Source organism: Callorhinus ursinus, unplaced genomic scaffold (assembly GCF_003265705.2).
Source record: "Callorhinus ursinus isolate GAN/ISIS: 27379988/994484 unplaced genomic scaffold, GSC_fseal_2.0 scaffold29, whole genome shotgun sequence".
Taxonomy (NCBI): Eukaryota; Metazoa; Chordata; class Mammalia; order Carnivora; family Otariidae; genus Callorhinus; species Callorhinus ursinus.
In genome coordinates, this window is record NW_027397091.1 from 20,487,257 (window position 1) to 20,501,615 (window position 14,359).

At 41.2% G+C, this 14,359-nt stretch overlaps 1 protein-coding gene across 1 annotated transcript in view; it reads left to right on the top strand.

Moving 5' to 3' along the window:
- LOC112828137 (probable cystatin-16) overlaps positions 1-685 on the top strand; it is a 16,574-nt gene extending 15,889 nt beyond the window's left edge. Inside the window, exon 3 of the mRNA XM_025877003.2 lies at positions 290-685. Within this exon, the coding sequence (XP_025732788.1) occupies positions 290-370 (81 nt within the window). The 3' untranslated portion in view covers positions 371-685. The remainder of the gene's footprint in view (positions 1-289) is intronic.
- The last annotated feature ends 13,674 nt before the right edge of the window (positions 686-14,359 follow it).

The window sequence follows — 14,359 nt, forward strand, 5'->3', positions numbered from 1 at the left end:
GGGGCATCCAGGCTGTGTCATGGGTACTGGCAGGACCCCTGAGTGGCAAGCCATGGTCTCACCAGGACCCTCTCAGGAGCCCCTGACCCACATGTGCAGATTCAGCAACCCCTGCCCATCATTTTGGTGGAGTCTTGAGCTCCTCGGATCCTACCCTAGGCCACTGTTTCTTTTTGCTTTTCGTCATTTGTAGTTTTCATGCACCTTGAACTCCTACTCAGTCTTTCATGCTAAGTGCTCTCCATGTGTTAAACTGTTCTAATCTCATAATTACTTTTTTTTTTTCCAGGTGGACTGCACCTTTATTGTGGATGCCAGACCATGGTTTTCCCAGTTCTCCCTCCTAAACAGTACCTGCGTGCAGAAATAGGCAGAGAAGGAGTCCCTTGCTCCTCAAGCAGAAGTTCCTGGGACACCTGGGTAGCTCAGTTGGTTAAGCATCTGCCTTCAGCTCAGGTCATGAACCCACGGTCCTGGGATTGAGTCCCACATCGAGCTTCTTGCTCAGTGCAGAGCAGGCTTCTCCCACTGTCTGCCACTCCCCCTGCTTGTGTTATTTCTCTCTCTCTCTCTGACAAATAAATAAATAAAATCTTAAAAAAAAAAAAAGAAGTTCTTTTCCCTCCAGAGAGCAAGAGTCAGTCTGTAATCCCAGGTCTATTCAGTACCAGGAAAATTAAAGGTATCTCAGAGCACTTTCTGGGTCCCTATCTATTTTACACTCTCCCACATCTTTTATCTTTTATAAATGGTGCTGCCTCTGACAAGAGGTGGTGAATTCATCATCATTATTGCTCTTTCCTTGACTGTAGGTGCAGAGTGTTGAGACAATGAGACTCCCCAGCTCATGGGAGGCTGTCCTAGTAGTACTTGCAGGGTCCCCACTGGTTGGATGGTGTATTTATTCATTTAGTCATTCATCCATTCGTCCATCCATCCATTCATCCATACATGTATCTACCCATCCATGTAACCATCCATGTATCCATTCATTTATTCATTCATCCGCCAATCTCTCCATGCCCCTCATCCATCTCACTCAAAAGGAATGCAGACAATTTTGCCAGGGAACAGCTTGCTTCTTCTCTTTTCCAGCTCTAGGACCAGGCTCATAATGGGGTGGTCCTTCTGAAGAGGGGCTATATCTAGTCACAGAGATTGGAGGTGGGTGAGTGAAGCTGATAAAATGCTCTGCCCTCCATGGACACCCATCAAGACATCTGCACATGAGCCCCTTGACACATAGATGGTCATCCCAGGGCCTCTGAAGATAGCTCAGAAAATGGTAGCTCCAGTCACCATGTCCCACCTGCTCCCTGATGATGCCTGTATCCCCCTTCCCAGCCCAGCCTGGCCTCCATGGCTGTCAACACCAATCACTACCCCTGGGATAGGCACTGTAGTGACAGACACCCAGCCTGATGAGCAGCTCTGTCTTCTGTGATCCTTGTGGGGAGTAGCCCTGGAAGGGCAGAGTGAGGGAGGCTGTGGAAGCACCTGGGGGCATGACTGGGACAGAGAGGCTATGGCAATGCCACTTGGAGGAATCTTTCAAAATGGAGGGGCTGAGGCATCTTCCTTTCTCCTGGGTTTCTAAAGACTCTGATTTGAGTGGTTCCTAGTTGAAAGTCTGCCTGTTTCCTGAACAATCCATTTTCATTAAGTTGTCATAAGCAATGATGTGATAGGATTTCCCAAGACAACTGGGGATAGTTCCACTGGACACAGCACAAAAGTAGTGGCCTGGTTCAGCTTTGGTTTTTTGACCAGTCTGAATGTAGAGTTTGTAATATCTCCCACACATTGAGAGGGGCATACACTATCTTACAAGAGTAAGTTTGTGTGGTTAACAGAGCTGACCTATTACATACCCTTGCTTTAGAGCACTCAGGTTCTGAGGGGTTGAGCCATCATTCTTGGGCTATGTGGTTTCACCCGAGGAAGGCCTGGTATCCTGTTTTTTCTCACTATGTCTGTCATGTTCTCTCTTGATCCACATGAAAATGCCCTTGGTTTCATTTTACAAATGTAGAGACCAGGCCATACTCCCCCCCCACCCCCACTATAGAAGAATCTTTGTGACTGGACATCAGAAATACATGAAGTTGGGAAATAGTTTTCTAAGGATCTGCAGTACTTAGAAATGTGTGAATTGTAGTTAAGGTATTTTGTTTGTGACCAATGTCTTTGCTCTGGTTCTGCTCTGATAGAATAGGGGATTAAAAACATGGCCCCTTTCATGGAATTGATGTTCACAGGTCATGGTTTGTGCAAGAGTCTTTGGTAGGGCGAGTAAATGTTGTGCCTGCCACCATTGCCAGCGGTGAGCCCACATTAGTAGCTTTTGAATGAAACAACACTGTCCAAGGTGAATCAGCACCAGGGGCAGCCTGTCCTGTGTCATCATGCCCTGGAGAGACCTCTCCAGATCTAGCCCAGTCACTCATTGTCCCAAATCAGTAGGGAGCAAAAATATACTTGGAAGTTACAATACAAGCACACACATAGAAACATTGACACACATTTCAGAAATTCTTGATGTCCACAAAACCCAGAATGTTTTATGGGACTTCCTGGCCTGAAGGAATAGAGCTCCCCAGAATATACTTGTGAGACCCCTCCTGAAATAGGGGCTTAGCCAAAATCTCAGCACTGGGGTCTTCAGGGAAGCTTCAAAGGGGAAAGAGATGGGGTGAAGGAGAAAGAGGGGAACTGTGCTCCCTGCAAGGTCAATGTCATAAAATCCAAGTTATGAAATGATCTCTATTAACACTCAGGACCGCCTCCTTCCCCATTTCCCTATCAGGACCCTGGTAGCTAGTCTCATGATTCTTTACTATGCTTTTCTTAAGTTGAGCTCACAGACTGAGCCCAGCTCCTATCACCCATATTAACTTTTTGGTTTCCAAACGCAAATACCACAGGCATTAGCTAAGAAATGAAGGCTTGGAAATATATGTAACTAGCCATTTGTTATCTCCTTTTTGAGATGCTTTCCAAATATTATTTTCTCAACAAAATCACTCACCACAGAAACTGCTATTGTTTATCTGCTTTCTTGTCCTCTCTTATGAGGCCACATTGTCAGTCCAGCAATACCAGCAGTGAAACAAGACCAACAAATCAATGTCCTGAAGCATCGCATTCATTAGATTGGTCCCTTGCCTCTGTCTTCAACTGCCCTACACTCAGGTGCCATCCCTCAGCATCTGCCCCAGGGTCCTCCTTGTGTTCCCCTAGACCTTGTACAACCTCTCCTTCTTCTCCAGTCTCCTGGCTGCACCCACTTTCAGAATCTACTCTTTAGATGATGACATTATCTCTGAAATGGTCTATATTTTACATAGACTTGTCCCATGGCTTACATCCTGTGCATTGCTGTCAGATCAAGGTAAAATATTTTCTAAATCATGCAAAGCCTCAATGAGTTCTACATGTTTAAAACACAGAATATCCAGCAATCAGTCAAAAACAATAAGAAAAAAAGACAAGACTTGATGGGTAAATCAAGAGCAAAATTTAATAATAGAAACAAACCTGAAAAATGTCTAAACAGTGCAGTCATCAGATATGGGGTTTTAACGTCCTCAAGATGAATAAGTCAGGGGAAAAAGACGGATAATACTGGTGAAAAGTAGAAGCTACCAAAAAGAATAAAAAGAAAGTTCTAAAACTGAAAAATATAACAGAAATGAATGATGTGATAGTAAGGTTAACCTGCATGGGAGTTAGACAGCAGGGAGGCAGGCCAGAGCAGATGCAGGATGGGAAGCATGAGAAGGGTGAGGTGAGATCTGCATCATGGGGGAAGAAACAGATAATGGGGCAGAAGCAGTATTTGAAAATGTAAAGCTTGAGTTTTCTAGAACTGACCAAAGACATAAAGCCATTGATTTAAGCAATGTTACAAACCCTAAGCAGGATATAATAAAAGAAACCCACAATCGAGCATAAAAGAGTTCTAAATCAAACTTAGGGAGAAAAATCTTAAAACCAGCCAGAGGTAAAAAGATTTCTTATTTTCAAATAAACCACCATCAGGCTTTTAGCTGACCTCAGATAGGAAGCAACAGAAAGTCAGAAGATATTGTCATGCACTTGCTAACCACTGAAGGAAATTAACCATTGACCTACAATTCCTTGGGCAACAAAAATCTCTCTCAAAAATGCATACAAAGGGGCACCTGGGTGGCTCAGTCATTAAGCGTCTGCCTTTGGCTCAGGTCATGATCCCAGGGTCCTGGGATCGAGCCCCGCATTGGGCTCCCTGCTCTGGGGAGAGCCTGCTTCTCCCTCTCCCACTCCCCCTATTTGTGTTCCCTCTTTTGCCGTGTCTCTCTCTGTCAAATAAATAAAATCTTTTTAAAAAAATGCATACAAAGACACAGATGTAGTGAAAAGAAGGGCCATATGCATCCCAATGTTCATAGCAGCAATGTCCGCAATAGCCAAACTGTGGAAAGAGCCGAGATGCCCTTCAACAAATGAATGGATAAAGAAGATGTGGTCCATATATACAATGGAATATTACTCAGCCATCAGAAAGGATCAATACCCAACTTTTACATCAACATGGATGGGACTGGAGGAGATTATGCTAAGTGAATAAGTCAAGCAGAGAAAGTCAATTATCATATGGTTTCACTTACTTGTGGAACATAAGGAATAGCACGGAGGACATTAGGAGAAGGAAGGGAAAAATGAAGGGGGGGAATTGGAGAGAGAGATGAACCATGAGAGACTATGGACTCTGAGAAACAAACAGGGCTTTAGAGGGGAGGGGGGTGGGGAGATGGGTTAGCCTGGTGATGGGTATTAGGAGGGCACATACTGCATGGAGCACTGGGTGTTATACGAAAACAATGGATCGTGGATCACCACATCAAAAACTAATGATGTATTGTATGGTGACTAACATAACATAATAAAATTTAAAAAATGCATACAAAACCAAGTTATTTTAAATAAGCAAAATGGAGTGTATTTGCTGCCAGGAGAACCGTTCTAAAATAAAGACTAAAGGGAATTCTCTGGGCAGAAGGAAAAATAAGCCCAGGTGGAAAAATAGAATGGTAGGAAGAAAAGAAGAACAAACACATCAGAAGGATGAATATGTGGATAAATCTAGGTGATATTTTGACATGTACAATCATGATATTGTATTGAAGATTGTTAAATACATATAGAATTAGTACACATGAAAATAGTAGCAATGTGGCTAGGATGATGTAAATGAATTGTGTACTATAATTAAAAGACTGAAAAAATACAAGAAGGCAAAACAAAAAGGAAACACATCTCAAATATAAGAACACAGAGATATGGGAAAATAAGAATAGATTATATTATGTCAATGCCAACCAAAAAATGTCAGTGTAACAGTACTAAGACTCCATAAAATAAACTCTAAGACAAGAGGTAGTGCTGAAATAAAGGTGGACATTTTACTGATGGAAATATTATTTACTAGGAAGATAGAACAGCTCTAAGTGTGTAGGTACCTATCTCTGAATACTCAAAGCAGAAACAGAATGAATAAAAGGGAAAGATAATCAAATCCACAATCTCAGAGAGAGTACAAACACAAACGACAGGAGCTGATAAAACTCAGCTGAGGCAGGACATCAGCCAAGTTCTGAAGTTTCCATAGAGACATATCAACTTGTCCTTGACTTGTACTGAACACCACTCAAACATTGGCCACAAATACATGCTCGTTTCTTTCATTCTTTGTTTCTTTTTTGAGAGGGGGAGGGGCAGAGGGAGAGGGAGAGAGAATCTTAAGCAGGCTCCACACCCACCTTGGAGCTTGACAACGCAGGGCTCAATCTCACAACCCTGGATCATGACCTGAGCCGAAATAAAAAATCAGACTATTAACCAACTTAACCACCCCAGTGCCCCAATATATGCTCTTTTCAAGTGCACATGAAATATTTCCAGAATTGATCAATTGTGTACCACAAAGTAATTCTTAACAAAATTTACAGGCCTGACACCTTGCAGACCATTCCATGACCATGATGAAATTAGGCTGGAGATCAATCAATAAGAAAATGTTAGAGACTTCCAGAGATCAGAAGAAGCTTTCCTTGTTTCTGTGAACCCTTCCTGTGCTCTTCATTGGCTTTCTCCTTGAAGTGACCTGGAGATTAAGGTGGATCGAGTTGGAGGATGTGTTGCAGAGGGAGAAAAATTTCTGAGGGGCTCCTCTCTGAGGAGATGGTTCCAGGCCAAACTGGTATGAGTAACTTTTCAGGCTGCAGGTAATTATAAAGGCTCACCTGGCAGGTTTAAGGGGGAGGCTGGCCTTCCCCACCAGCCCCATGCACACATTTTGCATTCTCTGGAGAGAATTTCAGGCAGGGACTCACATGGAGAAGATGCTCAAGAGACACTGCATAGGGGGACCTCTTCATGGAGGAAGGGCACTTGACACTTGTCTCCACTCTGACTCAGTTCTCAGTACTTTTCCACTTCTAGTCCTGCCCCTTCACCCTCTCCAGAACCCTGGGGTCCTCTCTGGTTTGCTTGCTTGCCATTCATTCATTCATTCACTGTCTTTTTTCCCACACCTACTCTAGTCCCCTGCCCCTCTTTTTAGGCAACTATTCTCATGACTTTTATGTGTGCCTTTACATTTGTTTTCTGGAAGAGTGGGTAGTATTTTTTGTGTCCATAATAGTTATTTAATTGGGTTGTGTTATATATCTTCTTTTGAATTTGATGTTTTCCTGTTAGTATTGTCTTTTAAAAGATCCATTCTTCGAATCTTAGAATCTTAGAAGTAAGAATGAATCTTCTTTGTATACATCCAGTCTAGCTTCCAACCCCTGCATTGTGCTTTGTGGGGAGGTGTCCACCACTTTACCCACATTTCCTCTACCCCCAGGTGGTTTTTGACTCCCGCATCAAATCTGCTGCAGTGAACGTCTTCCTTTAGGTCCTTTATGGATGTCCTGAGAAATTCCTTAGACTGCTATTCAGGATCAGAAATGTGTCCTGGGCTTTGCAAACCCTCAATTTATTCTCCAGAATGGAGGCACCAGTTCTCACACCCCCTAGATGCAAAGAAGCCCTCCTGTGCCCCCGTGATTAGTCTCATCTAGCTTTCTCATTTTTGATAGCCTAGTAGGTTAAAAGGAGTAATCCATTTCACTGGTGATACCTATTTTCACTTCTTTTTTTTCTTTAAATTTTTTTATTATTATGTTAATCACCATACATTACATCATTAGTTTGTGATGTAGTGTTCCGTGATTCATTGTTTGTGCATAACACCCAGTGCTCCACGCAGAACGTGCCTTCTTTAATCCTATTTTTAATTCTTTGGTTACCAGTGGGTTCGAATATCTTTTGATATGCTCAGACTGCTAGGTTTTCCCTCTGACAATGCCTGGCTCACAACATTAGTTCATTTCTTAGTCTCAGATTTGGCAAAAGTCTTCACTGACTTCTGTGAATAGTATCTTTTGTTGAATAGACACCCTAAATCTTGTGAGTTTTAATGTGGAGTGTGGCATTTCATACTAGAACTTGTTAATGTATTCTTCAGGCTTTTGATCTCTGCTTGTTTTTGGGCTTCTCGATTTATCAGTTTTTTGCTTCAGATTAATCAGATAAAAAGCTGACCACTTTTACCTGCTTTCCCCTGCTTTCTCATTTCTTGCTAGGTGTGTGTTAGGCTATTGCTAGGCCTATAAATATTTTGATGACTATATCTTCTTGTTCTATTTTTTTCTTTTGTCCATTTTTGTTTCTTTATTAGTTTTTCTATGCTATGCTACAAATAACCACACATTTAGCAGTTTTAAACAATACTCATTTATTATCTCATTGTATCTGTGGGTCAGACTTATCCGGGTCCTCTGTTCAGGGTCTTTCCAGGCTGCGTCCAAGTGTTGGACAAGACTGGGGACTCACCTAAGATGGAGTCCTTCTCCAAGCTCATGTGGTAGTTGGCAGAATTCAGTTCCTGTGGTTGTAGGACTGGGGCTTTCAGCTGTTAGAGGCTGCTGTCTTCTGCCAACATTGGTCTTCTGCCAAAATGGTCTTCCACTCAACATGAGCATTTGCTCTTTGAAGGCCAATAGACAAGTGTCTCTGCTACCTCTTTTCTTTTGCCTCTAGATTATCTTTTCATTTTTTCCAAAAAAAAAAACCCAGCTTTCATGAGATATGGTCCATATGCCATACAATGCACTCATTTCACATGTGCAATTCAATGGGCTTTTACTATATTCACAAAGTTGTGTATCCATCACCAGAATCAATCTTAGAATATTTTCATTACTACAAAAAGAAATGCCACACTCCTTAGGTATCACCCTCCAGTCCCCAATATCCCTCTGCCCCAGCCCTATCAGCAACTTTCTGTCTGTATAGATTCGCCTACTCTGGATGTTTCACATAAAAGGAACCGTACGATATTAATGACTTAGCATCTTTCACTTAACCTAATGCTTCCAGGATTCATTCATGCTATAGCATATAATCAGTACTTCATTCCTTTTTATTGCTTAAGAATATTCTTTTGTGTGGATATACCACATTATATTTTATCCATTCTTTACTTGATAGATATATAGGTTGTTTCCACTTTTCATTAATCATGAGTAATGGTGCTGTATATACATTTTTGTGCAGACATAATTTTTCTCTTGGGTATATTCCTAGGAGTAGTATGGCTGGAATGTATGGTAATTCTATTCTTTAATTATTTGAAGAACCGCCAGATTGTTTTCCAAAGTAGTTGCACCACTTTACCTTCCCACTAGCAGTGTATGAGGATTCCAATTTTTCTACATGCTTGCCAAGACTTGAAATAATCCATCTTTTTTATTCTAGTCATCCCAGTGGTATGCAGTGATAGCTCATTGCAGCTTTGAGTTGCATATTCCCAATGGCGAATAAAATTGAACATCTCATGTGTTTATTGGACATTTGCATATCTGCTTTGAAGAGATGTCTATTCAGATATTTTGCCCATCTTTTAATGGGTTATTTGTATTTTTATTATGGAGTTGTAGTATTTTTTATATATTCTAGATTTATATATTCTGGATCTCTTAAGTCATAGATGATTTTCAAAGTTTTTCTGCCATTATGTGGGTTGTCTTTTCACTTTCTTGATAATGTCTCTTGAAACACAAAAGTTTTTCATTTTGATTAAGTCCTTTTATCTATTTTTAATTTGGGTGCTTGTGCTTTTGGCATCATGCTTCAGAAAGCGTTGCCTAATCAAAAGTCACAAATATTTACACCTATGTTTTCTTTTAAGGGTTTTATTTTAGTTTTTACATTTGGGTCTCTAATCCATTTTGAGTTAACTTTTGTATATGGTGTGTGGTAGGATTCCAACTTCATTCTTCATGTGGATATCAAGTTGCCCCAGCACTACTTGTTGAAAAACTCTTCCAATTGAATTGTCTTGGGTCCCATGTCAAAACTCAACAACTATAAAATATGAGCATTTACTCTAAGGACTCTTAGTTCCATTCCATTGAGCTATATGTCTGTCCTTATGCCAGGACCACATTGTTAGGATTATTGTAGTTTTGGAGTAAAATTTGAGATTGGAAAGTGTCAGTTCTCCAACTTTGTTCTCCAACTTTGTCTTTTTTTTTTTTTTGCAAGATTTTTGGGGCTAGTTTGGGTTTCTCACATTTTATGAGTAATGGATCCATGGAGCTCTTTATTCTACCATCCTGAAAATGAAAATCCTCTCTAGACCCTCTTTTAAAGGACTCATTTGATTAGGTCAGCTCTATACAGGATAACATCCCTTTCTATTCTCTTAAAGATCTCTGATTAGGGAACTTAATTACTTCTTCAAAATGTCTTCCTCTTCACCATATTACCCAACCTCATCACAGGACTGGTATCCCATTATATTTACATGTCCTACCCACAATCAATGGGAGGGGATTATGCGGGGTGTATATACCAAGGGGTATATCCTGGGGGTCATCTTAGAGTTCTTCCTACCACAGTTTCTTATGACTCTTCTTTTTGTCTTAATCCTTATTTTGTCATTTATTAAGATTGATGCTCTAATTTTCTTTTTGCTTCATATTTGTCTAAATATTTTTCTATCCTTTTATTTTTATCTTTTCTGTGTATTTTTGTTTTAAATGTATCTTTTGTAGAGACAACATGCTATGGGTCTTTTTTAAAAATCCAATCTGTGAATTTTGACATTTTACTTAGTGAGCTACTTTTATTACTATTATAATACATATCTTCTCTGCCATTTTCAATACTTGCATTCACTGTATTTTCTCATTTTGTTTTTGCCCACCTAATCTGCTTTTCAATGGGTAAATTGAAGTTTCTCCTGATAGTTCCATTCTGTTTTTATTCTTGTGGTTATTGCTCATTTAACTTCAAGACCATTATCATGCTTATTTACCCCTCTGGCTCCCACTTCTAGCCAAGCTGGTAAACTACCATAAGCTGCTGACTCGCTCCTAGGATCCATGCTAGAAAGATTACAGAAATGAGAAAAACTTAGATTCTAGTAAACTAGCGAAGCATAAGAAAACAAAAACCATGTGAGACTCCTGGGGTGACTGGAGGCTATAGGTTTACTCATGTTTTCTGGTAATCATTATTTACCTTTCCACCACAGAAATTAGCAGCATCCTCCAAGGTCGCAGGTACCAGGGATTGGGTTAAGAACACAGCAAGATTCTTTCCAGAAAGAGGAGTTGGTGAAAACCAGTGGGGTCAAGAGTCTACTTCCAGGGTGCCTGGGTGGCTCAGTTGTTTGGGCGACTGCCTTCGGCTCGGGTCATGATCCTGGAGTCCTGGGATCAAGTCCCGCATTGGGATCCCAGCTTGGTGGGGAGCCTGCTTCCCCCTCTGACTCTCTCCCCTCTCATGCTGTTTCTCTCTCACTCACTCTCTAATAAATAAATAAAATCTTTGAAAAAAAAAAGAGTCTACTTCCACGTAGCTATCTAGCCTACTCCAAATCTCCTGCTGTGATGGTGTAATGAATTCCTGGTGGGAATGTTGGCTTGGGGTGAATACATTTTGCATGTAGGACTTTGCAAATGCAATGGAGAATCTTGAAATGGGGAGATTATTCTGGATTATATGGGTAGGCCCACTGTAACCACAAAGGTCCTTGTAATAGGGGAGGCAGGAGGCTCAGAATCAGAGTCAGAGACAGAGATGTGAAGATGGAAGTGGCAGAGGAGAGAGAGAGAGAGAGCTTGACAGAGAGAGAGAAAGAAGTTGATATATATAGAGAGATTTGAAGAGGCTTCATGGAGGAAGGGGCACTGAACCAAGAGATTTAGACAGCCTCTGGAAGCTGCAAAAGAAAAAGAAATACATTTCCCTGTAAAGTCTCCAGAAGGAATGCAGCCCTGCCTGTACTTGATTTCAGCCCAGTGAAAGTTGTTCTGGACTTCTGACCTCCAGACTTGTAAGATAATGAATCTGTGTTGTTTATTTTAAGCTACTCAGTCTGTGGTAATGTGTAACAGCAGCAACAGAAAACCAAAACAAGCGGATTGCATTTTAGGGGGCCTGCCTGCTCTCAAGGTTTCCTCATCAGAATTTAAGGGTGAATCCCTCACTGCAGGCATTGCTTGGCGGGGTGGCAGCAAAGGATGTGATTGATGAAGGCTCTAGGGTCCCTGGGCCTTTATACTCTGGGATGCATCCCCTCTCTCTTCCTTAAATTCAGTCAATTTAGAGTCTTAATCCAGGTCACAATTCCAGACAGAGCAGCTGTTATATCTCGGGGGAATGTGGACTTGCATACCTGAGGAGTACAATTATTAAGCCAAACCATACAAAACAACTATTTTTATAGATCAGTACCAGTCAAATATTAGCAATTCCTTTTGGTTCAACTTAATACTCTAAATAGGAATGATCAAACTATGGCCCATGGACCAAATCTGGCCCACAGCATGTTTTTATAAATAATTTTATTAGAGCAGAAATATTTATTGGAACAGAGGCATATTGCCTCTGGTGGCTTTCATGCTATAGTGGTTCAGCTGAGAAATTCTTAGAGACCACATGGTCTCTAAGCATAAAATATTTTCTATTTGCCTCTTTACAGAAAAAGTTTGCTGATCCCTGCTCTATAATAACACCTTCTGAAGTAGAATTGTCAGAAAAGATTGGTGAAAATTTTAAAACAAACAAGATAAAATGTTTAAGAAGGTAAAGAAAGGTTTTCATAATCTAAAAAAAAAGACAAACATTTATTTTAAAAAAAGAAGAAAAAAAGAATCACATGGAAACACTAGATATAAAAAACCCAAGGGGTGAATAGGTATAGCAGGGAAATGGATAGGGTATTAAGATGGACACGAGAGGAGTGAATCACAGGGTGGACAAGCTGTCTGGGAAATGCTCTCAGAAGGCAGCAGGAGAGGAAAATAAGATAAGAAAGAGAAAAATGAACTGATGTAAAGGAGAAAAGTAGAAGTGCCAACGTATGCAGAAGTGGGAACAAACTAGCAATACCGTTTTAATTGGGTGTATTTTAGATTACTAGTCGGCTCTTGGCAAAGAAATGCTGTATACTAACTCATTTCTTACCCTTTAGCGAACCAAAATAAGCATCCATTATCTGGTGTATGGGTCTGAAGGCTGACTGTAGCTTGATTGACAGTTGTCAACCTATTCACAGTGTTGCTTGAGGCAACACTTGGGCCTGTCTTTTCTAATAGCAAGCCCCACAGATATTCCCCCTATGTCCCACCAGGACAATGTGGCTAGACTGGCCCTCGTGGTTATTGTAATAGCAAGACACACCTCAGCAAAACCATCAGGGAACTTTGGAAAACAAAATTTATTTACTCACAAGTCCTGGTGGGTATGTGGTACACCTCCCTGGTTCAGTGCAGTCTCAATAGAGAGACAGAGAGAGAGAGAGAGAACAGACCTGAGGCTTCACCTTATTAGAGGCTGAGGGTGGGGTATCCAGGGTTTCATGGGTTCACTCTTTATCAGTGAATTTAAAGTATAAGAGCCAGAAGTGGAGGGGCATCTGGATGGCTCAATTGGAAGAGTGTGTGACTCTTGATCTCAGTGTCGTGAGATTGAGCCCCATGTTGAGTGTAGAGGTTACTTACATCAATTAAAAAAAAAACTTAAAAAAAGAGCAGGAGGTGGAGCATAGGAAGGGGGAAGCAGAGTCACTCACATGGTCATGTATCTAAGCCACCCAGGGCTTTCTGAAAAAGGGACCTTCATGGGTGGGGTGGCCTGCTTCCTTATCTCGTTGTTTGCTAGTAGGTGTGTCCTATAGCTGCAGTGTTTGTTTGAGGTAGACATCTTTGAAATGAATGCCTTGGAAGTCAATAGCTCAATATATTACTTACATTACAATCAATAAACTTTACATCAGGCACTTACACTACACTGGTCTAGGAAGCATGCTGCTATGGCTTCACTTTAGGTTGATGCACCTGGGCTCACTTTCAGGTAGGTTCAGAACATTGTTCTGGAGTCCAGACTAGGTGTTCCTACATAGCACATTCTCAGACTACATTCTAGGGCACCCCTTACCTTGGAAAATCACCTGAGAACAAGTGCACAAATGCAGTATGTCTTCACATCTCACCATTATCCTGACACATGGTCACTTCTGCCTCTACTGCACAGTGCTAAACCAGCCATATGCTCAAACCCATCACATGAATGGAGAAATACATTCCATGCACTGTAGGGGAGGCCCTGAGAAGTCACTGCAAAGGGCACAAAGGAAGTATTCTTAAACAGGAAAGCTTGAAGGATTGCAGGAATGACTCAGTCTGTAACACTGGGTTATATAATGCTGAATGTAAAAATCTAAGTCCCAGGAGTCTTACATACACTGTAATAGATACCCTTTTATAGAGTACAAAACCGAGCAAAACTGAGCATGTCAGGTGTGCCGACACTGGTGATTAAACTCTTGAGTAAAGGCAGGGATGTTACGAGGTGTCCTGGATAACAAAGGAGCACATATTGTCAGATATTGATAACATTCTGGCTCTTGGTTTAGGTGATGGATTGTGGGCTGTTCACTGTCTTATACAGCCACACATGAACCAATGCCAGGTGTGTCATGAACAAAGGAAAGGATGATGTTTAAGCAAACTCTGGGCAACTAGGGTTCATAAGAAAAGAAAAAGACAAGCAAACAAAAAACACAAATGCATCATAGAGTCAGAGAAAATCAAACAGATGTTTTGAATTTGGCGGTTAATTTGGAAAGGGTTAAGGGGCAGTTTACTCTAGCAACGCAGGCTCAGTGGAACCTGGGGTGGTGGGACTTCTTGCTCCAAAGACCTTCTGAAGTGGGCTCCCTGTCTACTGGGCTGTGTCTTTGGGGTTGGTCCTTAAT